Raw genomic sequence first — 25,426 nt, forward strand, 5'->3', positions numbered from 1 at the left:
TGATGCAATCGTCATGATGGTCATTTCTTCATCTCGCATGGTGATAAGCATTTATGTCCACCAGTAAACGTGGACCCACTGTGTAAGATGTGCAGTGTTGTTCGTCTTGCCCTTTAGGGGGTGAGAGACTATTGCAATGCCCGTGTGTGTGTGTGTGTGTGTGTGTGTGTGTGTGTGTGTGTGTGTGTGTGTGTGTGTGTGTGTGTGTGTGTGTGTGTGTGTGTGTGTGTGTGTGTGTGTGTGTGTGTGTGTCCACGTCAATATATTTTCGCTTTAAAAATGCTTTGTTTCTGAAACCACTTCTACGATTGATGCAAAACTTTAAATATAGGAGGGACTCCCCATGGAGAATACTTTATTGCAAATTCTCATGTCATTGGTGACATAGTATGGCAGCCATGTCGGATTAAAGGAAACAATTTGGACATCAATTTTTTCCTAAACCACTCAACAAATTTTTCTTGAAACTTCGCATATGTATATGGGGTGGTAATGATGACGTCATTGGTGATGTGGTATTGCAGCCATAATTGGTTGAATTTAAATTCTTATCCAAAAAATCTGAAACTTAATATGTCTGATCTATAACCCGATGTGAGTGAAGAATTAAATTTATTACGTTCATAACCCATGCCAAACTATGTGACATAATAGGGCGCGTGGATGATAGGAGTATATAATAGCAGCATCTTCAGTTAATTTTTGTTCAGAAAGAAGGCGTGAGGAAAGACTATGCGATCTTCAAGTGTCTTTCCAGTTGTAAATGAATTTTAGTGTGAAGTTGTAGAAAATAAATATTTTAATTATTTTAGCAGATTTATCTGACATATGGCATGAGTTGTTCTCCTTGGTTTCATTTCATTGTGGTGCTTGATATGGTTGGAATATTGTGTTGTATTATAATCCTCATGTATGAACTCAATTGATTGCTTTTATTGACACCGAACCATATTTATTGACTCCAGGGATGCCACTGGAATAACCTGTACTGTCACCATAACTGGTTGGGTCGAGTCATCTGACTTAGTTACTGGGGAGAGGTATATATGGATTTACTGCCTGCACACAATGTAGGATTCCTGGCCGTGTGTCGTTAAAATGACGATTATTTGCCATAATTAATTATATTGTTATGGTTTGAGTTACTGACATATAGAGCAGAATTTGAATTCCCTGAGGCTAACTCAATATATGTAGTGGACCAGTGTGGCAAAACTTTATATTTCGATTGTTTACTCTTTCTAGCATGGTGATAAGCATTTCAGTCCAAAAGGGAACATGGACCCACTGTGTAAAATGCGCAATGATGTTAGTAATGTTGATCTAGCATTAAGCAATCACTCGAAGACAGGCAACATTGCTCTTAAGTGAAATATTTACCTGTGTTTTCATCATGACACGACTGTAATAACGGTGCATTGAATCATTGTTGTCTCATTGGCTTCGTGGGATGTATTACCTCTGCCACAAAAGGTGCATGGAGATTATGTTTTCACCCCTGTCTGTATGTCTGACTATCTATCTGTCTGTATGTTACTTGTGAAAATCGAAGATTTTAAAAAGTATATTGCTCAGTCGATTTTGTTATTCTGTCTGTTTGTTTGTCAATCGCATACAGGTCACAATTTAAAACCGATCTTCACGAAACTTTACTAAGTTGTCGAGGTAGTCTCAACTGAGAAACCTGTTGATTTTGAGGTCCAAGCTCAAAGGTCATCTTCAGGTCAAATTTATAAAATCGTCATTTTTCATCCGATTGACTTCAAATTTGAAGAGGATTTGCATATTGTTTTCACTGAATTGGAAACCAACTATTTTTGAGATCAAAAGGTCAACTCAAGGTCAAACTTCTAATATCATTAATTTTCAACTGGAAAATTGTCAATTTACAACCTATGAACTTGAAAGTTGAACAGGATTTGCAGAATCCATCACTGAATTGGGAAAGCAACTATTTTTGAGGTTAAAGGTAAACTCAAGGTCAAACTTCTAACATCATCAATTTCAATCTGAAAAATAATCAATTTTCATCCGATTCACCTAAGCTTTTATTACGATTGTCAATTTTAATCTTAATGAAATGGACAATTTGATGTATCCATGGCAACCTTTGGAGAGGGGGTGGATTTTGCACGTATCATGCTCTGCATGACGTCTTTTATTTGTTCTGTCTGTTTGTTTTTATGTTTAAAACCTAGAGGTCACAATTTTAAACCAAACTTCACCACTTGGTGGAGTTTGTCATAAGCAAGAAGCCTATTGTTTTTGAGGTCAAAAGGACAAAATAGGCCAAAGGTCAACAAACTTGTCATATTTCTAAAATCCTCAATTTTATCTGATTGAATGGAAATTTGAACAGGATTTGCATATCAGGTTCATGAATTCAACCACCAATTATTTGAGGTCATCATAGGCCAAAACATCAACATAGGCCAGATTTGAAAAATTGTCAATTTTCATCTTATTGACTTGAAATTTGAAGAGGAGTTAACTATTTGGTCATTGAATTCAACCACTTTTTTGTTTTTTTAGGTCAACACAAACCAAAAGACCAACATAGGCCAAAGATCAACAACTCAAGTGCGATTTCTAATATCCTCAATTTTCATCCAATTCATTTGAAGTTTGAAGAGCATTTATATTTCATGTCATTGCATTCAACCACCAAATTATTTTTGAGGTCAACAGCAACCAAAAGGTCAACATAGGCCAAAAGGTCAACATTGGCCAAATTGATAAAATTGTCAATTTTCATCTGATTGACTTGAAATTTGAAAAGGATTTCATACGATTTTTTCTTCAATTTTCAAGTCTGAACTCTCAAACCTCTCTCCCTCCTCAAAATCCTGGTGGCGTTTAATCAAATCTGTTTCTGGTGTATGTTCCCCCTCCATCCCCTCCCTCACCTCAAATGGCCGCACTGCTGATTCCACACGTGATAAAGCTGAATGTCTAAACTCGGTGTTTGCAGCTAAATCTTGTGTCCCAAACCCATCACTATCTCTACCCACTTTACCCAGTCGCACCCAACTGTCCCTGGACTCTGTATCCTTTTCTCCTGACAAGGTGGAGAGCTTGCTTTCAAACCTCGAGTCAGATTCTGCAACCGGTCCAGACGGCATCAGCCCACGTGTCCTCAAAGCCTGCTCTTCTGCTCTTGCTCACCCTCTCTCTGTTCTATTCACCCTCTCATTTTCCCAAGGTCATCTGCCATCTGCTTGGAAATCTGCTAACATCACTGCCCTGCATAAAAAGGTGCAAAAACAGATCCCTGTAACTATAGACCAATCAGCCTTCTCCCAATCATCAGCAAGGTTATGGAATCCATCATCGCTTCAGACATGAAATCCTTCCTCTTCTCCAATGGCTTGATTTCCAATCATCAATTTGGTTTCAGACCAGGTCACTCTACCCTAGATATGCTGCTACTGCTCTCCCATCAATGGATGGAGGTCCTCAATGCCAGACAGGAAATCCGAGCCGTATCCCTGGACATATCACGTGCTTTTGACACAGTCTGGCACCCTGCCCTACTCACCAAACTCTCTTCCCATGGTATTCAAGGCCATCTCCACTCATGGCTCGCAGACTTCCTCTCCTGTCGCAGTCAACGTGTGGCCCTAAATGGAGTTCTTTCATCCCCTCTTCCTGTGCAGGCTGGAGTTCCTCGAGGTAGCGTTCTGGGCCCTGTTCTTTTTCTGGTTTTCATCAATGATCTCTCAGACTCTCTGGAAAATCCTCTATTTCTCTTTGCCGATGACTCCACCCTCTGCCGTACCATCTGTCATCCCTCAGACCGGCAAGCAGCAGCTTCTTCGCTCACTGCAGATCTGGATAAAATCACAAACTGGTCCAACACGTGGAACATGTCTTTCAATCCAGACAAATCTCACACTCTCACTATGTCTCTTCGAAAGGACCGTTTACAAAACCCCCCCATCCACTTTCTCAACAATCCTCTGGAAGAAGTCTTTTCTTTCAAGCTTCTGGGTCTCACTATCTGCCATGACCTTTCCTGGGAAAGTCACATTTCCAACCTTGCCTCAAAAGCCAGTCGCCGACTGGGAATCCTCCGTCGTGCAAAGTCCTTCCTCGGCCCTCTTGAGCTCCTGACCACTTACAAAGCTTTTGTCCGTAGCCTGATGGAGTACTGCTCTCCCCTCTGGGCTGGTGCTCCTGCCTCCCACCTTTCTCGACTTCACGCTGTCGAAACCAGGGCTTTTAAGATCATTGGCATCTCCCGCAATGAAGCTGAGTCTTTGGGCCTCTCACTCAATCACCGCAGGTTGGTCGGTGGTCTTTCTGTCTTCTACCGACTCCTCTCCAGCCTTGCCCCCCTGCTCTCTCTGTGATTTGTCCCAACCACATTTCCACAGGGCGCTCAAGGTCCGCCAACAACCCCCTTCTGGTAAAACTACCAAAATCACGAATCACTGCTCATCTTCACTCTTTCATTCCTCTTTTTCCCGCCATTGGAATAAACTTCCTCACTCTATTCTTTCCCATTCTTCCCTCCAGGCTTTCAAAACAGCTGTTCACCACCACCTCTTATCTTCCCCCATCCAAATCCTCGATCTTTTCTACCCCCGATAATCCACCCAAGCCCACTTCCTTCAATTCTCCTGCTTTCCTTCCTGAAAGTCCCTTTAATGTCCATCTTCCCCTCGCCATGTTCCCCGTCCCATCCCCATCCCTCTCCCTTCCACAGTTCACCTGTGTCTGTTCCCCAATGTTTTGTCCCTTCCACTCCCGCCCCTCTTGTCTCATGCCTCCTTGCTGTGAGTTGTGTGTTAGCTCTCATACGAGCCTCGACCAAGGTATACAAAAAAAAAAAAAAAAAAAAAAAAAAAAAATCTTCCCTTACCTAATCTTGTGAAATCTTTATCAAAAAATTATAATAATTATAACAATGATAATAATAATAATAACAATAAAAACGGTCTCTTATAATGCTTCATCTTCCTCTTTCACATGCGTCGTTCTCATTACTTTATCATAATTCTACTTTTTCACTTTTGTTTTTTTTCTCTTTTTCTATTTCAACAGACTGCTCTCAATTCAACCTTTCCTTCATACCTTATCTAAAAAGTCCAACTTTTACAACGTTTCTTCTCTCCATTCTCTTAATTCGCCTTTATTGCATCCCTCAAGTAATGTCTTTACTTGCATCTCTGAACTAAAAATTCACAAAACCCAGTTTGCAATGCGTGTTATTGCATATGCATGTTAAATATCATGTTAAGATATTTGCTCTCTCATGCACAGATTTATCCCCTCTCATCTTCAGTTGTCCTACCTTTCCTCCCGCCCATGCTTCACTGAAGCTTGTGGCGAGGCAGTTGTCCTGAAACAAATTGCCTTTACCTCATGGAAAGCAAACCCAAGTGAGGGTAATCTCAGTTCCTTCCATAAAGCTTGGAACAAGTGTGTATCTACCTCAGGAGAGTCAGAAAACAACATCTTTCCAATCTCAAGTCTGAATTCTCAAACTCTCCCCCTCCTCCAAATCCTGGTGGCATCTAATCAAATCTGTTTCTGGTGTATGTCCCCCCTCCATCCCCTCCCTTATCTCAAATGGCCGCACTGCTGACACTGCATGTGAAAAGGCTGAATGCCTAAACTCAGTGTTTGCAGCTAAATCTTGTGTCCGTAACCCATCACTTTCTGTACCCACCTTAGCCAGTCACACCCAACTGTCCCTGGACACAATGTGACCTTTTCTTCTGACAAAGTGGAGAGCTTGCTGTCAAACCTCGACTCAGATTCTGCAACCGGTCCAGATGGCATCAGCCCACGTGTCCTAAAAACCTGCTCCTCTGCTCTTGCTCACCCTCTCTCTGTTCTATTCACCTTCTCATTTGTTCAAGGTCATCTGCCATCTGCTTGCAAATCAGCAAATACTACCACTCTGCATAAAAGGTGCAAAAACAGACACCTGCAATGACAGACCAATCAGCCTTCTCCAAATCATCAGCAAGGATATGGAATCCATCATTGCTTCAGACATTAAATCCTTCTTCTTCTCCAATTGCTTGATTTCGAATCATCAATTTGGTTTCAGACCAGGTCACTCTACCCTGGATATGCTGCTTCTGCTCTCCCAACAATGGATGGAAGCCCTCAATGCCAGACATGAAATCAGAGGCATATCCCTGGACATATCATGTGCTTTTGACACGGTCTGGCACCCTGCCCTGCTCACCAAACTCTCTTCCTATGGTATCCAAGGACATCCCCACTCGTGGCTCGCAGATTTCCCCTCCTGTCGCAGCCAACGTGTGACCCTAAATGGAGTTCTCTCATCCCCTCTTCCTGTCCAGGCTGGAGTTCCTCAAGGCAGTGTTCCTGGCCCTGTACTTTTTCTGGTTTTCATCAATGATCTCTCCGTCTCTCTGGAAAATCCTCTTTATCCCTTTGCTGATGACTCCACCCTCTGCCGTACCATCTGTCATCCCTCAGACTGGCAACCAGCAGCCTCTTCACTCCCTGCAGACCTGTTTAAAATCACAAACTGGTCCAACACGTGGAACATGACTTTCAATCCTGACAAATCTCACACTCTCACGATGTCCCTCTGAAAGGACCATTTGGAACCCACCCCCATCTACTTTCTCAACAATCCTCTTGAAGATGTCCTTTCATTCAAGCTTCTGGGTCTCACTATCTGCCATAATCTTTCCTGGGAAAGCCATATTTCAAACCTGGTCTCCAATGCCAGTCACTGACTAGGCATCCTCCATCGTGCAAAGTCCTTCCTTGTCACAAATTTTTTTTAATGGATTTTGTAAGTATTCTGCTCTGCATGACGTCTTTCTTTGTCTGTTTGTGTGCAGGATATCTCAAAACATTGTGGACGGATTCGGATAAAACGTGGACAGGTTGGGTATGTAACAAGGAAGAATTTGTTCGATTTTGGTGAAGATCTGAATCTGAATCCAAATCCGAGAATTTTTCAAGTGATTCTTCACCATTGAGTGATAGGGCATGATGTATCGCACAATATCTCAAAAAGTTATGGATGGATTCATACAAAACTTGGTGCATGAATTGGTTAGGTAACAAGAACAAGCTGTTAAAATTTTAGTTCAGGTCCGCATCCAGATCCGGCCCAAGTGGGATACAAAACGTAAACGAATCAGCTTGGAGGAGGTATGCGCTCCACCGAATGCCATTATAGTTTTCCTATCGTTTATTTTGGTGCTAATAAACCACACATGGAGAACTTCAAGCTCAACCTGAAGACTCCTAGTTGTGTCTTCCAAACTTATGGGATGCTCGGGCAGGGGGATGGGAAGGTTTGCCTTTTACAACAATGAAAAGTAGATATCTATGATCACAAAGTAATCACCCAGGCTAAGCTTCCCTCGGCTTGCCATTAGCGATTGCCCGTGACTTACACATGATATTTTTACTCTTGCTATTTTTTTTTTGGACTGCCTTATGACCTTGACTTTCAACATTTAGGAATAGAGTGTAAATTATGAAAATGTCTCCCTCTAGAATCTATTAAAAAAACTCAACATCATGAAAATCGGAGGAAAATTATTCAAATTGTGATAAAACTACAATGCCACTCTTCGATGTTGCGTAGTCGCCAGATATGCCTCCACCCACATTATTACGTCATTATACATACTTGTACCAAGTTTTAGTTCAATCCCTGAACCCAGATTCAAAATGTTAAGTAATTCTGGCTGCCAGACCATGTGTCCGATCAGGTTGAAATTGAAAACATATATTCCCCATGACTACTAGATTAAAACTTTGACACCACATTGATTGATGAAGTGGTTCAACAGAAAGAATTTTTTAAAGATTTTTTTGTTCAATCCAATATGGCCATCAGACCTTGTGACCTGTTAATTAGTCATGAACACCCTGGTCTCCCCAAGGCACGATGAATATGTGGGTGAAGATTCCCCTCAATCTGTCTCACTGCTCTGGAGAAGAAAATATTTAAATGTTTGTACTTCAAAAAAATCATAGCTACCAAACCATGTGACTTATGACATCATAAGTGGGGAACTTTTTGTTCCTCATGGATAGGCTATCATACTTGTAAAGTTTTGCTTTGATCTGTTCAGCCTTTTCGGAGAAGATTTTTGAAGGTTTTTGTGTTAAAAACAATATTGCTACTGAACAACGTGACTGATGTCATCATCAATTTTTTCGCCTCATACAATTTAGCCCGAGATAAAGCGTTCGATGTATGCAATTTTGACGTCATAATGAAGCCACCTATGACATCATCAAAAAAAATCACACTCGTTTCCCATGGGGAGAACTTCACATCTGCCAAGTTTCAATTTTTCCTATGGAGCGGTTTCAGAGATACAGAAATCCAAAGTTTTTCCTTTTTTCCAACATGGCTGCCATACCACAAGACCTATGACATCATAATTATCATTAAAACATTCTACATGAGTAGTGGCACCAATGTTGAAAATTTTGTGTCAATCAAAGAAGCGGTTGCACAGAAAACAGAGAAAATTAGCATGGATGAACGTACGGACGAATGGACAACAATCTGAAAACGTAATGCCACTGGCGACTTCTTTAGAGGAAGGTGTTTTTTTGTTAATTAGGTCACAATCTGAAAAAGTAGGTCAAGGACACTAATCAAATATCAGGTGTTCAACTTCAATGCAGATCCGCTATTATAATGCACTGAACATCTTGGAAAGCCAAGTTGTTTTTAAGATTCCACATTGGCAAATTTGAGCGATGACAAGATGTCAACTCTGCATACTCTTTGATTCCCATTACTGATGCAAAATGTCATTCTGAAAGTCCTTGGACATTGGCATATAAAAGTGTGAAAAACACAAATGATGGTTTAGTACTAGTAATATGATGTAAAATAAAAGTAAAAGTATAAAGTTTAGTACGAGTAAAATGATGGGTGTAATACCCTGATCTTTTACTCTAAGGGCTATAATCTAAGTTAAGTATAAATGCACCTTTCACTTGGCTATCTCGATAGGATAATTTCGTTCTGATTGGACAATCCTTCGTTGAGTCCTGGTGAAAATGTCAAAATGTCTTTAATTAGCTTATTACCTTAAAAATTAGATTAAGGTCAAAAAAATTATTGCATCCCTGCATAACTTTTTATTCACATTATCGATGCAAAATGAAATTCAGCCAGCTCTGAGATAAAGCTCAGACGTTTTGGAAATTGGGAGTGCAGGAATAATATATATATATATATATATATATATATATATATATATATATATATATATATATATATATATATATATATGTATATATATGTATATATATATATATATATACATACATATATATATATATGTGTATATATATGTATATATATATATATATATATATATATATATATATATATATATATATATATATATATATATATATATATATATATATATATATATATATATATATATATATATATATATAGGACCACTGAACCTGTAGCTTATCTGGGCTTTGACCTAATAGCGAACGCAGTGAGCTTCATACTTAAAGCGTGCACGTGAGAGAATAGGAAACAACAACACAATACCCCTGGCAATTTGGAATCCGTGTCATTGGATATGACCCTTTGCTTCTGGTTGTTGTTAAACGCTGTGCCGTGTATAAACACGATTGGGTTTTATTTCTGTCTTGTGAATATTACTTAACGCGTGCACATGAGAGAATAGGAAACAACAAAAACAACACAATACCCTGGCAATTGTGAATCCGTGTCGTTGGCTATGACCATTTTGCTTCCGTTTTTGTTTTGTTTCTGGTTTTTGTCATGGGGAATGATGCATGCCGGGAGATCATGACCGGAAGTGTTTATTTATTTATTCAATTATTTTTTTCCCAAAGTTAATTTTGTACTTCCGAAAGTGATTTTTTCACGACAGGAAGTGTTTATTTTGTATTTAACATTACCAGGAGTGATTTTGAAACTCTTTCTGGAACTTTTAATTTCTTTTATTCTTGACTGGAAGTGATCGTTTATTTATTCAATTATTTTTTTTCCAAAGTTAATTTTAATAAAGATATCTCCCACATCATCAAAAAATATTTTTTAATCGTGATTTACATTTTTGATCGTTGATCCCGAATCCAGGCCGAAATAACCGGAAATTGCGTCAAAATAATCAGCTGTGCGGCGCTTACACGTACCACGGTATAGTTGGCAAGTATACAGTTGTGAACAAGTTTTATGTAAAGTCAGAAGCGAATGTAAAAAGAATACTACGTTCGCTTCTAGGCTTTGCCTATTCCATATTACTATCTATCTATAATTCCAGGTGTGTGTGTGTGTGTGTGTGTGTGTGTGTGTGTGTGTGTGTGTGTGTGTGTGTGTGTGTGTGTGTGTGTGTGTGTGTGTGTGTGAGACACTCTGACCGCTGTCTCTCGACAACCACTGGTCCGATCTAATTGAAACTTGCCAGATATATTGCTGGGGACCTGAGGATGTGCCTTTTCCAGGTTTGAGATTAATTGGACAAGTGCTTCCTAAGTTATGGCCATTTATTTACCAACCAATGACAGGACACGTTGCTGCGTGGGCGTGGCCGATGGGGAAGGGAACCTCAGCCGTGTTCCCCATTACGGGTTACAACGTACGGACTTCCGGAGAGTGATGACTTCGTGTATTGTAATAATTTCTCGATTTCTTATGCGCATTTATAGATAAACACAATGCCCCAAGTTATGATCGTTTTCATATTAGACGGTGCATAAATTTCGGAAACATCAGAGTGAGCTGGTATGCTCCGAACCAGGAAGTTATTTTTTTATTTTTTTTTGCATGAAGGTTTTTTTTTCTCTTCTCTTGTCTTTGTGTTTTTCCTTGCGACGACATTACGAAAAGGCAAAATACGTTGGCGCTAATTGAATATATTGGCCATTAAAACTAATAATTTATCAAAACGTTGGCAGATCCAGCAGCCTCCACATTCTTGCCCTGGACGAGGAAACAAAGAAGAAGCGCCGTTTCCTCAGCAATGTTGTTTATGAAGAGGTGCTAACGAGATAAAGGTGTGTACAATGTACATGGAGACAATTTTTATTACTATTTATATATTGAAGAAAAATTGTTCTGAAAATAATTTATCAAAAAAAGTGCACAACTTTTTTTTCCAATTGTCAAAACGGTTTGGCCTTTGGAAGTGTTAAGGAATTCAGCTCTACTCAACATGCTTGCCAACGAAATACATCTCAATTTGGTGGTAAAAACGATTCACAACGACGGGTTTCCTTACTCATTGCTCTGCAGTCTGCATTCAACCCCTTCGTTTGTCATTTCATTGACCTCATTTCATCTATCTATAATTCCAGTAATGTGTGTGTGTGTCGTCTATCTATAATTCCAGTAATGTGTGTGTGAGTGTGTGTGTGTGTGTCGTCTATCTATAATTCCAGTAATTGTGTGTGTGTGTGTCTCGTCTATCAATAATTCCAGTAATGTGTGTGTGTGTGTGTGTGTGTGTGTGTGTGTGTGTGTGTGTGTGTGTGTGTGTGTGTGTGTGTGTGTGTGTGTGTGTGTGTGTGTGTGTGTCATTTACGAGAGCAAAGGAACGGCCTGTGTGGTTGTTTCTGTCAGGCGGTTTGAAAGTTTTTTTTTTTTGCTTTTGTTTGCACGTACGGCCACGCACGTACGGGCACGCACCTACGGGCATGCACTAGTCTATCTATAATTCCAGCAATCTGTGTGTGTGTCTCTGACCGCTGTTTCTCGACAACCACTGGTCCGATCTAATTGAAACTTGCCAGGTATATTGCTGGGGACCTGAGGATGTGCCTTTTCAAGGTTTGATATTAATCAGACAAGAGCTTCCCAAGTTATGGCCATTTATTTACCAACCAATGAGAGGACACGTTGCTGCGTGGGCGTGGCCGATGGGGGAAGAGAAACTCAGCCGCGTTCCCCATTATGGGTTACAACGTAGGACTTCCGGATAGTGATTAATTTGTGTATTCTAATAGCGAACGTAGTGAGCTTCAGACTTAACGCGTGCACATGAGACAGTAGGAAACGACAACAACAACAACAACAACAACAACAACACAATACCCTGGCAATTTGGAATCCGTGTCGTTGGCTATGACCCTTTTGCTTCCGTTTTTTTTTTAATGCTGTGCGGTGTATAAACACGATTGGGTTTTATTTCTATCTTGTGAATATTACTTAACGCGTGCACATGAGACAGTAGGAAACGACAACAACAACAACACAATACTCTGGCAATTTTGAATCCGTGTCATTGGCTATGACCCTTTTGCTTCTGTTTTTTTTTTGTTTCCGTTTTTTGTCATGGGGAATGATGCATGCCGGGAGATAAAGTCATTGTCGGAGACATGAAAGACCCAAATATCAGACATGGTGTATATTTCCTCCATTGATTTTAATAAAGATATCTCCCACATCATCAAAAAAAAATTTTAATCGTGATTTACGTTATTTGATCACTGATCCCGAATCCAGATCGAAGTAACCGGAAATTGCGTATACAGTTGTGAACAAGTTATAGGTAAAGTCAGAAGCGAATGTAAAAAGAATTCTACGTTCGCTTCTAGTATTTATTTTTTTACATCAGATCCTGTTCTAGGCGGTGTAGTTGTCGTTGTGAAGTTAATGTTGAGGATTTTTTTTTTTCAGATGAGATCCTGTTCTAGGTGGTGTAGTTGTTGTGAAGGTAATGTTGAGGTAATATTAATTTTTTCAGATGAGATCCTGTTCTAGGCGGTGTAGTTGTCGTTGTGAAGTTAATGTTGAGGATTTTTTTTTTTCAGATGAGATCCTGTTCTAGGTGGTGTAGTTGTTGTGAAGGTAATGTTGAGGTAATATTAATTTTTTCAGATGAGATCCTGTTCTAGGCGGTGTAGTTGTCATTGTGAATGTAATGTTGAGGTAATATTTATTTTTGCAGATGAGATCCTGTTCTCGGCAGGTGTAGTTGTTGTGAAGGTAATGTTAAGGTAATATTTAATTTTTTCATAGCAAAAAGACTTTAATTTGATATATTTAAGAAGCGAATGTAAGAAGAATTCTACGTTCGCTTCTTGGCTTTGCCTATTCCATATTATTGAAACCCAAATTTGGGTACATTCTGACTGGTGGGTCTGGAGAAAAAGATTTTTGAAGGAATTTACGCGATTTTCCAAAAAATTTACAAAGTCCGTCATTTTTGCACACCACGGTCATGTGATCGCCATGACCTCAGCAATTTAACATAGCGACCCTATTCTAATGTTGTAACCCAAATTTGGTAGCATTCTGACTGGTGGGTCTGGAGAAAATGATTTTTGAAGGAATTCACATGACCACCATTTGACACACTTCCGGTCATGTGATCGGCATGGCCTCCACAATTTAACATCAGGACCCTGTCCTAATGTTGTAATCCAAATTTGGTAGCATTCTGACTGGTCGGTAGGGAGAACAAGATTTTTGAATGAATTTACGTGATTTCCCCAAAAATTGATGAAGTTGGTCATTTTGACACACTTCCGGTCACGTGATCAGCATTACCTCTGCAATTTAACATCCCTACCCTGGCCTAACATTGTAACCCAAATTTTGTAGCATTCTGAATGGTGGGTCAGTGGAAGATTTTTGAAGGAATTTATGAAGTTCGCCATTTTGACCTACGTAAAGTTACGGGACCGGAATGAGCTTTGCAATACCCATTATCATTAAGAGCGAGGGTGTGGGGTGAGTGGGTGTATTTTGACCCTCCAAAATGCTGTAGGTACGTGCTCCCTTCTCCAAAACTACACACATGATTTTGATGAAACTTGACCACAACCTTCATCACCCTTGACATACGAAAGTTTGTTCAGGGCATAAAAAAATCAGGGTCTGGTGAGTCTGCGGGGAGGGGGGGGTGTGAGTGACTGTTGCTCCTGATCCAGTTGAGCTTCAGGACGTGCAGTCCTATTTTTTTAATAACATGAACAAACTTGGGTACATCACAGGTACTGAAGGTTGTGGTGAAGTTTCATCAAAATCATGTGTGTAGTTTCAGAGAAGAGAGCAAATACTTATTTTGGGGGGTCAAAAACCCCCCTGTAGATCCCCTTAATGAGCGCAGATTTTGATGTGGTCGATACACTTTGGCACATCATTTCATGGGGGATGAAGGTCGTGGTCAAGTTTCATTGATTGTGTGTGTAGTTTCGGAGAAGAGAATCAATACTTATTTATGGGTGTCAAAAAGCCCCCTATAGACCCCCTTCATGACCGCAGATTTTGATGCGGTCGATACACTTTGGTACATCATGGGTGATGAAGGTTGGGAGCAAGATTTATCGAAATTGGTTGTGTAGTTTTGGAGAAGAGAGCAAATGCTTATTTTGGGGAGGTCAAACCCCCATCCCACGCCTCACATAGACCCCTCAAACGAGCACAGATTTGAATGCGGCTGTTACACTTTATATTAGTACATCACGGGTGTTGAAGGGTGCGATTAAGTTTCATCAAAATTGTGCATGTTGTTTCGGAGAAGAGAGCAAACATCTATTTTGTTGGGTCAAACAACTCCACCCCCACCCTCCCCCCTATAATGAGGGGGGTGCACATAATGAGTGCAGATTTTGCAGATAATGAGTAGACCCCCATAATGAGTGCAGATTTTGATGATTTTGATGACTGCAGATTTTCCGAATAAACCTTCGCTCGGCATCAAATATGAAGCTTGTGGACAAGTTTAATTTTATATCACCACGTTCCCATTTTCCCCTGTTTCCCCTCAAAATCATGTTTAGTTCAAGCGAAAATGACTGAAGTGTTTGCGGGCTGACTTACTAACTGACTGACTGACTGACTTACTCACTCACTCACACACTCATCTACAGACACTGCTCAATCGCATAAGCTCACCGGACTAAAGTCCAGATGAGTTAATAAAATAGTTTAGGTCCAGGTTGAGGCCTTAAAAGCAAGCCATCAGTAAGAATGTGCTAAAATGTGCATCAGTGGATAATTGCAAATCATTTGCTAAAAAGACAGAATAAAAAAAGAAGCAAAAACAAGCAAGGAAAAAAGATCACTCTAAATTTGCATAAATATCCCCGGATTTATTTTAATTTGATTGTGGTTTTGGATATGGATAATGCACAACACACCAATCAAAACTTCTACCACTTGGGGCTACGTTAACGACTGTATCTTCACTTCCCTTGTCTTTAATCTTTAAATAAATGTTTGTGACATCATTCCATATAATTAGATTGTGGCATATTTCACTGTTCTACACGGCTTGCCTGCAGCAAAACAATTCGCTTTGATGTGTGCTGAGTCTCACATCCAGTACTCAGAGCTGGGGCTTGCACGGCGTTCAATCCTCCCAGGAATCTGCGTTGTGTTGTTCTCAAGATCAACACTGAAGATACTGGTGGCAGTGGAGATCCTTGTTGGCAAGGTATGTCTCTTGGTCGGAAACCACGTGTTGTTCCTGGAGTCTGTAAGTATATGATGAAACACATAATAAGAATAATGGTTCAAAAATATGTGAATGAGATTTTGAGGCAACACTTAAAGCATGTGTATGCACCATTGTTGATGAAAATATATAAAGTAATTGCAGTTAGAACTTTTTGTCTGAACACTATGTCATTTGTTTACTGAAATTCATCCCAATATCTGTACATTTTTTACGGAAAAAAAACGTTAGAAAATGAAAGATTTCCTTCGCCAGAATACATGGAAAATGTAAAAGTGTACACATTCTCCAGCTGCACCCTTATTAGTGTGTGTGTGTGTGTGTGTGTGTGTGTGTGTGTGTGTGTGTGTGTGTGTGTGTGTGTGTGTGTGTGTGTGTGTGTGTGTGTGTGTGTGTGTACAGTATATTCAGGTAAAGCTTGATGACCCAGCACCTTACCAACCGGCACACTTTAGTAAACGGAATTTTTTTTAAAAAAAAATTGTTTTACATATAGCATGTACAATGTTGAGGCTCATAATCGCGCTCTGTTTTTATCGTTCCATAATGAGATATCATCACATCCACCCATTATGGCATTGAATAAACCTTCTCCAAGCAAAGTTGAAAAATGGAAGAGGATGGTTTTGACTTTGCATTCGAATATCAACATTTGTAAGAGACTGCAGAGGAGGGAAAATAGGAACGTGCTGATGAACAAGTCTAACATGGGCTCCTATGCCATCTATGTCAGAAATGTGCAAAAAGAAAATTCACGACAGCTCTCTGCAAGCTTGGAGACATGTAAGTCAGTGGAGAAGCAGCATACACTACATAAACTTACACTGCTTCATTGAAAAGGCCAAAAAAATTTTATAATGAAATGTCTCTAACTGAACCCTGTGCCTTTTCCAATGGATGGCTGTCCTGCTTCAAACTGCGTCATGGAATAAGATGACTGGATGTATAGGGTGAGAAGAAATCAGCGGACCATGAAGCAGCAGAAAAATACTGTGAGTTCTTTAATAAATTCGCGGAAAAACATGAATTGTCACCAGATCAAATATACATTGGAGACCCTTAAAACGAACATTCTTTTCCGAGTTCGGAGATGTTATAGTAGGAGAGGTCGGGGAACATTAGAACTGTTATTACTTCCAAAGATTTCCGAGTTCGGAGACGTTAGGAGTTAGGAAACATTAGAACTATCTATGTCTTCATATATTTCTGAGTGTTTCAGTACAATATGAGCCTGTAGTTTTTCCGAGTTTACTGGTTCATAGTGTGATACCAGTAGGCTTATTAGTATTTTGTAGTTCTTTTGTTAAATTGTTAAACATAAATGTTTCCTATGGTAATGGTGTGCCGGCATAATGTGCAAAATTATGCCAATTGTGTATTTTTGGTCGACTGTAATGTTTTGCCCTTTTTAGAGCTCACTTTTGGGAGTTCTGGTAGGGCCAATGCAGCAGACAATTTGTCTGCTAATGGACATTTTACACTCTGTGGGATGTATATATGATTTTAAAACTGGTTTATCTAGTACCTCCAATGTTTGAGCTCACCCTTTTTTGGGGGCCCTTGTTGGGGCTTCTGGGGGGCCTTTGCAGTAGTAGGCATGTCTGTCACATGTGGTTTTGTTGTAAGGTTGGTAATATGCATCATATGAAAGTGATACCAACTGGTACTTCCAATGTTTGATCTAGCCAATTTTAAGGACCCCTTTGGAGGGTCACCAGGGTCCTTGCGCAGATGGTGGTACCCGGCAGAAATAACTTTCTATATGTCTTTTGATACTCCATTCATGCCCCTGTGCTCAGATATTAGTACCTCGTTCGTTTGAGCTCAGGGCCCTGGGCTCCCGGTCTATACTTGTAGGACCTGAAGACTTGAACGATCTGGTTTTTTTAATCCCCTCAATATGACGGACCCAGATTGTATCTATTTCAAGGTATTAAAGAGGTGGGGATTGGCGTGTTGGATCGGGGAGTCTGGAGGTAGGGGGTGGGGTGGGAGGAGGCAGGCGATTGGGTGAGAGGAGGAAGGGGAAGGGGTGGGGAGAAGTGGTGGAATGGGTGTGCAGAGGGAGGGTGCAAAGAGGGGAGGGGAAGGGGTGTGTGGAGGGACCCGGAATTTCCTGGAAACGCCGGCTGCCTTTGCATATATATATATATATATATATATATATATATATATATATATATATATATATATGTATGTATGTAGACATATATATGTATACATATGTAGATATATATGTGTGTGTGTGTACATATAATTTAACAATTTCCATTAATGTGTGTATATATATTTATACATACAGTCTGTATAAATAGAGGGAATAAGCAAACAGCTCTCACCTCGTCAATTACCCCAGGTTGGGGTAGGATTTCCATAAATTAATACTCTTCCAGCCAAAGAGAGCTGCATACATAAAGCAACCAAGAATATATGCAAAAGATAAGCACTTTGCTGTTTCAAACCCTACCCAGGTACAGCTGCCGACATACGCAAGTAGCACATATGGCAGGCCCGCCACAAACACAGATTTCTGCATTGTGGTTTCACTTAATCGCAGTTGAACTATTGTGCCAATTATTGAACACAAGTAAAATGTGCCAATTACAGCATGGTTCCCTCGCTCTATCACGGTTTGGCGTGGAGGAATACACAACCCGCATCTCTGTCTCACCTCAGCCCCACACTTCCCTCCACTGCAGACTCAGTTGCTCTTTTGATATCGTGGTGCACGGTCTGTTATCTTCTGACCAATAAGTACGGTTAACGGTGCAAATTTTAAAATCATGATCAGCACAAGGAAAGTAGTGATATTCATACCCAGATGGGAAAAAAATAAAATATACCATCAGAGATGGGGAATCTCCCGCCACAACAAAGGTAGCTCACTCGAGTTTAAATATTATTACATCAAGTTAAAAAAATTTAGAGCCTATTTCGCGATAATGTCATTTTTCAAGATGGCTGCCTGGTGGCCATATTTGATGTTCGAGATGGCCGAAATTCAATAGCAACCTACTTCGTCCCGTTACCTACATTTCCTGCAAGTTTCATCAGAAAAAAAAATTGAGCCTATATCGCGATAACACCGTTTTTTTTCAACATGGCTGCCTGGCGGCCATATTGGATGTCTGAGCAGGCCGAGACCATGTTGCAAAAAGTTCCCCAGGGGTGAGGAACGTAGTAACCAAAAATATTTAAAATCATATTTGAAATAGAGTTTTTCCATTTATTACAAAAAACATTTTTTTCAAGATGGCCGCCCCAGTCGGCCATATTGGATTCGGCCACGCCCAAAATCAATAGGGTTCTTCCTTTTCAGGTGGTACATGTGTGACCCAAATTTCAAATCGATATGGCGAACAGTTTATGAGTTATCGCACTCACAGCTATAAATGTTGACGCCCCGCCAGCCGGACAGCCGGACGGACGACCCGGGTGACAACAATATCCCCCTTCCGCCACGCGGCGGGAGATAAAAAGGGAGGAAGAACAAAAACAATAAGATCTTTGTATTACACATAAGATAAATAAATAACCTAATTTAGATTCCTCCGATCCTTGAAAGGTGCAGTATTTTATGTTGTATATAAATAGAAAGACAATGGACAACTCAAACATTTTGAGAATTGCATTAGACCAATTAACTAAGAACAATGTTGGTCTAAATCTAAAATTCATGGCTCTTAGAAGAGCTGAGACTATTCACAGCAGTGTCAGGTTTTTTTTAAATGAAATTAAACACAATTGATGGGAATATTTTCAGTTTTGCCTGATATTATCTGATTTAATTTGGAACCTCACTATTTCTGCTTCAGGTATTTACAAAATGGTTAAAATATAGTAACGTGGATAAAAAAAATTAACTTGATGGACAGGAAATGTTTAATTTGATGACTAGTTGTCTAAAATAGTTCAACTTTCAGAAAGACACTGTGATTTTTTGCAATGTATGCACAAACGTCAAAAATATAAGATATGGTAAAACATTTAGGTGCTTTAGCAGGTGCCAGTGAGGATTACCATTGGAAGAGTGGTGATCAAAAACACCAGTGCACTCGTAAGTATTCCACTCGTTATTGCAGTATGTCCAAGGCAATGTTGCAGACAGAGAAGAAAAAAAATAATGGAAAGAAAGAGCGATGACCATGTTGTAGTATATGCCAATATAAGATGACACAACCATCATTCCATAGCCCACTCCTGCAGGAAGGAATAAAAAAAAAGCACAAGTGAAGAAAGTGAAAATAGCAAGTTCAAATGCTTACAAAAATTGAACAAAAGCACATTTATGCAGGTAAGCGTGTGTGTGTGTGTGTGTGTGTGTGTGTGTGTGTGTGTGTGTGTGTGTGTGTGTGTGTGTGTGTGTGTGTGTGTGTGTGTGTGTGTGTGTGTGTGTGTGTGTGTGTGTGTGTGTGTGTGTGTATATGTCTTCATATACAGTGTTCCTGCACATACGTTATGGTGCAAAAGTATGAGTCCAGCAGGAAATTTCTTAATTGAGATGTGATAACAAAATAAATCATTGCTATATGAAACCAAAAGCACTTTCCAGGGATTTCCATGAACTCTGAGGATATAACACCACTTATTATAATAGGAATTTTTCAAAATATGTTTTTACGTGTAATCAATAATCGGTAAGACCTCCTTTTGCCTTGAGAGCAACCTCAACTCCATTTGGGATTGATTCATTTCGTTTATGGATCATGTTTGAGTCAATTCTTTCCCAACAGTGTTATAATGCACTCCAGAGCATAGTCAGACTGCTCACGTAAATTTTATCTTCACCTCAAATGTATTCACCCTTCATTTATTCTGTTAAAACAAAGTGTCAGTCAATAAAAACAATAATAAATTTAAGAATATGGATACATATCTTAAATATTATGACAAATTCATGTTTGAAATCGTGATTTGAGAAAGCTTGGTATTGATTTAAGTAGACTTGGATTTTTGCACCACAATGTATAGGAGTTTGATCTTGTCCAGAACATGAGTAAAAATAAGCTAACATCTGTGAGAAGGTGTGGAAACACCTTTAGATAAATTGATAATTTACTGGCAACCAATGATGGCTGTATATTTGATCAGCTTCATGATGACATCTATCCAAAAGAGCTAGAACTAAAAAAGAAAAAACAAAATTACAGCTCAGTCGCTTTTTTACAAATTAGAAAGCTATGTCAATAATCATAAACTTCATGTCAAATTATTTGATAAACGCTTTTAAATTCCAGATTGTACAAATTCCTTTCTTGATTCCTACAAACCTCTTCTTCTTACATCTTCCAACATTCTTCCAAACCTCTTCTACAGTACAGTTACAGGTGAAATAATCAAAATAGTGAGAGCATTTACACACAGCATATAACTTGTCAATAGATTAAAGGTGTAAAATGGCCAGATGTAAAATGACACCAAATGAAATTCAATAAATAAAACAACGGAAAAAAACATTTTTAATGAATCACTGAAATACATTTATTTAGTTTAGGAATAGCAAGCCATTATTTAACATCAATGATAAATCACTTACAACATCTAACATGAGCAGTCAGTGGCTGAGAGGAGTTGGGGTGGAGATAGGAAGATCACAGTGGGGGAGTAGAGAGGAAAAAAAGGAGGATTCTATGAAGTAAGTTGGTGTTAGAGTAGAGAAGTCTTATGCCAATGGAGTCGTGGCAGTGTTGACAGGCTTGAACAGATGGGAGCCAATAGACAAATCTCTGCAAATGAGCAGCTAGTGTCTGATGGCCAAACATCTTGAGAGGGTCATAGAGTATAAAGTCCTTCCCCTGTGATGAAGCAGCCTTCTTTAGGGATTGCACTACCTGCTCCCAGACTTCTCGGGAACTGTCGAAGAAAATTTACTCTTTAAGCATTTGTGATTGGTGTTGCCAGCCCAAAGTGTGAATGAATGAATAAAGACATTGTTCCTCACTCATAAAATATTACTTGAACTTCGGTAAAATGCTGCAGTTGAGAGGATTCCATTGTAAACATGATTATCCATGTATTCTGTTACATTTGCTTTCTGTAAAACGTACATCTGCCTTCAGTTGATATTGATTTGTCATTTTTTAATTAAAACTATGTAACAACCTGGAAATGTTGCACAAGTTCCAGGAAGACTTAAGTATATCAATTAGTACATGGTTAAACTTAACTTTAGATATTTCATATTTAGTTCACAAATTGAATGAATGTAATGCATGGCTTTTTGTGTAGAGGCATTGTTAAAAAAAAAAAAAAAACTGGCAAGGTCCTATGAGCAGCGCCAGTCAATGTAATGTTGTTCTTTATCAACGCTGAGAACGTTCCGAAGTAATGTTTCACTCCCTTGATCTATGTAATTGTCTGTACCTCCAAACCCTGAGGATCCTCAAAGTGGCTGTTGTGCTCTTTTCTGATTGGCTGTACTTGGGAATTGGCTTTGTACTTTTCTCATTTCTGATCTGATTCCTTCCATACTGGAACCAATATTGTTTAGACTCTTTCCCGACCCTTTCCCAGTAGCAGAAAGCAGTTATTTTGATTTCCAACTATGGGAATAGTTACTCTTTCCAAATGAAAGACTATTTCTCTTTTTTCCTGTTTGTTCAATCATATCCCCCATTCGATATATAAGACTTGGATTGGGTTTTTTTTCTTTGAGAGCTTCATTGATGGAGATTTCTCCCATATGTGCGCACGTACATAATGTTATTAAACATTCTCCTTTGTATGCTGAACCTGAGTGGAAATTGAGTAAATTTCTTCCACAGAACCCCAATAAAAGGGCGAGGTATACAAAGCTTGCCCATCATATTCCTGGCTGGTTCTCCATGGTCAGAGGGGTCCCATTAGAGTGGGATAAAGTCCTTGTACATCCCTCATACAGAAAAAAATCATAATTCTCAGATGTTTAAAGGCAGAGTAGGATCAGATGACACAGGATGGAACAGGATTATTGTGAAATTTGGTCGAGAGAAGTGGAGTCCCTCTGAATCTAGAACTGCTCCTGTTTCTATGCAATTCATTTGATCTCACGATTTCCAATGTTCGTGACAGGTGGTTCCAATCACTTGTGGTTGTTGTTTTTATTTTACTGTTGCTTAGTGTGTATGCAAGGCCATGCCAGGTGAGGAACACCAACTACCATGTATGGCAGGTGTAGGTACAATGAATAGCAGTTGGGTAGGGAGTATTGTGTGTAAGTTGTGCATGTCTGCAGGTGAACCAGGCTCTCAAGGACAGTGAAGACGTTGGCCCTTTGCCATGCCTCACTCTCAACAGCCGAGCAAGTGACTGTGATGGAGGACCCACCAGTAGGAGGGTCATGTGCAGTCAACCATGGGCACAGGACACCTGACAACCATGAAGAGCCACGGAAGGCCTTGGTGGACCTTCTCTAGTGGGGATACAGTGAAGGGCTGTTGTGGAGCTACTGTAGTGCTGGGGAGTGGGAAGTCCAGGGGGGGAAGGGGCAGGAAAATCCTCAATTTGGGACTTTATTTTGCACTGTGGGCACTACACACTGCAACACCTGTACCACCTTGTTGTAGGACTTCCCTGCTGCCCAGTTAGATGACCACATCTTGCAGTTATGTGTGAAGCTCTGGCCTTGCAAGGATGAAAATGTTTGATTTTAATGTTTATTGTGTTTGTGTGAGTGCTCTACTCAGTCGTGTGTGACTCCAAATGTGCTCTGGTAGGCATATAGCCTGTGAGATTGGCTAGAGTAAATTTAAATTGGGTTTTGGCTCAGCAAACCAGCTGAAGCGTGTGACATCCACTGGGAAACATGGTTGATTCGTTGTTTTATTGGTTGAGGGTAAATTGTCTGAAAGGTAGGCCTGTTTTTATTTTTGTGTGCCAATTTCTCTCCCCACTCCAGGAGCACCTGGTCAAGACATTAAGAGGGTGGGGAATTAAATAGTTTCCTCTGTATATATAGGAATTTTGTCATGTTGAATTTTGAAGCAAAGGGGGTAGTGTGTTCTTTAGTTAGGTAAGGCAGATATAGTCTCACTTTAGCCCCTTCTGATCTCCTGGTTAAAATAATTAGACTGCGAATGTGTAAATGTTAAGGCTTGGATCTTTGGATCTTGATCCCAGAGGTTTACCTTGTTGGGAGACAAAGGTCCAAGGGGGGGGGGCTGTAATACATATGGGAGAGTGCACATTTTCTGTAACCAGTGACCTGTGAGAGTGAAGGTGTCCTGTTTTAATGTATGCTGTGAAGGGCAGTTTAGTTAACGTAGAGAGCCTCAGTAAGATAGTGTAATTTGTACATCTCTTCTCTGCAAAAACCAGGCAAAGCCCAGGCAAGGTAAGGAGAGGTGCCGGTTTGGATGTATTGACATCAGCAGTTTGTGTGCAGGTCAATAAACCTCCCTCACAGACCGCACTTCGAGTGCAAAGACTCCGGCATGGAACCGGCCAACACAAGGACCCAGAAGGCACAATGTCATTAGCAGCCTGAACAGCAGCATATCACTGGTTCAGACTGTACCAGTGTCAACACCCCATCTACATAACATCCCCATGCCACTTCATTAGCCAGTGCTGGGCCATGAACGAAGGATGCTCAAAGGCATGGGGCATGGCCGTGCTGATAAACCTGTCTTATCTTAGGAATAAGTGTCAGCCTTATTCCTGCCTCTGTGAGCACGAGCCATGTGGACCTGTTTGGAAATCTCTTGTGGAGGGGGTGGGGGACATAAATTGAGTAAAGAAACACATTTTAAGAGATCTGCAGGATGCAGATCCTGTCCATGAGAAGGAACTATGTTTCCCGCTTGAGTACAGTTTCACTTAATTCAGCCATTCGCAGATCACCTACCTTAGGCAGGGCGGGACTACTTTAGCGACCCCATTGACATGGCAGTATATAGAGATATTATGCTGCCATGTCTTTCTACTTGTATGAGAGGTATGCTCTATATAGAAGGCATATAAACAAGCTAACCAATATCCAACGATGCAATCTTCACTCAATCCTTGATAGCAAATGGCATGGCCATGTGACAAATGCAGAGGTTCTGCAACATTTCAACATGCAAAGTGTAGAAACAATCTTACTGACAAGACAACATCAGAAGTGGATGAGAATAGATCATCATCGCTCCTCCAATGCATTATTCTATGGACAGCTCTCATTAATTAACCATAACCACAGTTACCCAAAGCTGCACTAAAAGGCTGCCTAAAACCAGAATCCACCTGCAGAGCTTTGGAGGAAACAACAGCATGTAGATCAGCTTGGTGCCATGCAGTTTGGCAAGGTGCAAACAATGTTGAGTCCAAGCAAAACTTGCAAGTGGAGCCCCGATGACGGAAATGGAATGAGATACAGCAACCAGAGCAACAACACCAAGTTTTCTATTGTGGTTGTAGCGGACGTACAGTATCTCCAGCAGAATAGGACAACAACAGATGTGCAACCACCTGCCTTGACACCACCCCATATTTTGAGACCCCGACATAATCCTTTCGATTGAAGGAGTGTAACCAAGAAGATGAAAATCGAGTGATAATAATTTTGGTTCAAGCACTAAACACCTCTGAGCTTCCATTGACTGTGCACTTTGACTGTGGGACCAATGTGCATGTCTGCAGCTTTGTTACAACAAGTACACCCGCTCACTACAGGAGCAGCAGGGAGTGTCATGTTATGACAGCGCGTGTGCTGTATACAATTGCACCGAGTTTGAAATGTCCCCGGTGTCTACCACGTCTCCGGTGTCCCCTGTCCCCCCCCCCCCACACACACATGCCTCAAGACAGCCAATGACGGCCGTCCGGTAGATGCAGTGCGTAACCTCGACCGAAAAGTTTAAATGACTAAGAAGAATTACACCAAAATAACTAGTGTGTGTGTGAAAGAAATGTTGCCAACTTTAAATGAGCACTCATTAGAATAGTATTTCTGATTTTCATCAAACCTGTTTCTAAATATTGTGTGCCTGCTATGTGCCTGTAGGCTGGTTGGAAACATTCTGAGTTTGAAAGCACCGATA

At 40.2% G+C, this 25,426-nt stretch overlaps 1 protein-coding gene and 1 long non-coding RNA gene across 12 annotated transcripts in view; one reads left to right on the forward strand and one right to left on the reverse strand.

Annotated features, from left to right (window-relative positions):
- LOC147024860 (uncharacterized) overlaps positions 1-23,356 on the forward strand; it is a 116,953-nt gene extending 93,597 nt beyond the window's left edge. For 7 of the 11 annotated variants that reach the window (XR_015059232.1, XR_015059233.1, XR_015059237.1 and 4 more), the window contains 4 exons: positions 15,253-15,404; positions 16,159-16,208; positions 16,359-16,417; positions 22,639-23,356. This is a non-coding gene — a long non-coding RNA (uncharacterized LOC147024860). Of the gene's footprint in view, positions 1-10,920; positions 11,020-15,252; positions 15,405-16,084; positions 16,209-16,358; positions 16,418-22,638 lie in introns of all 11 variants that reach the window. The other 4 variants (XR_015059240.1, XR_015059241.1, XR_015059242.1 and 1 more) reach the window with 2 other exon arrangements.
- SLC6A9 (solute carrier family 6 member 9) overlaps positions 1-25,426 on the reverse strand; it is a 183,575-nt gene that overhangs the window by 57,809 nt on the left and 100,340 nt on the right. Inside the window, exons 5-6 of the mRNA XM_085885178.1 lie at positions 19,446-19,625; positions 15,288-15,444 (exon numbers count right to left, since the gene is read on the reverse strand). Coding sequence (XP_085741304.1) covers positions 15,288-15,444; positions 19,446-19,625 — 337 coding nt within the window. The remainder of the gene's footprint in view (positions 1-15,287; positions 15,445-19,445; positions 19,626-25,426) is intronic.

This window comes from Eptatretus burgeri, chromosome 6 (assembly GCF_056783735.1).
Source record: "Eptatretus burgeri isolate ZD-2024b chromosome 6, Ebu_testis_v1, whole genome shotgun sequence".
Lineage (NCBI taxonomy): Eukaryota > Metazoa > Chordata > Myxini > Myxiniformes > Myxinidae > Eptatretus > Eptatretus burgeri.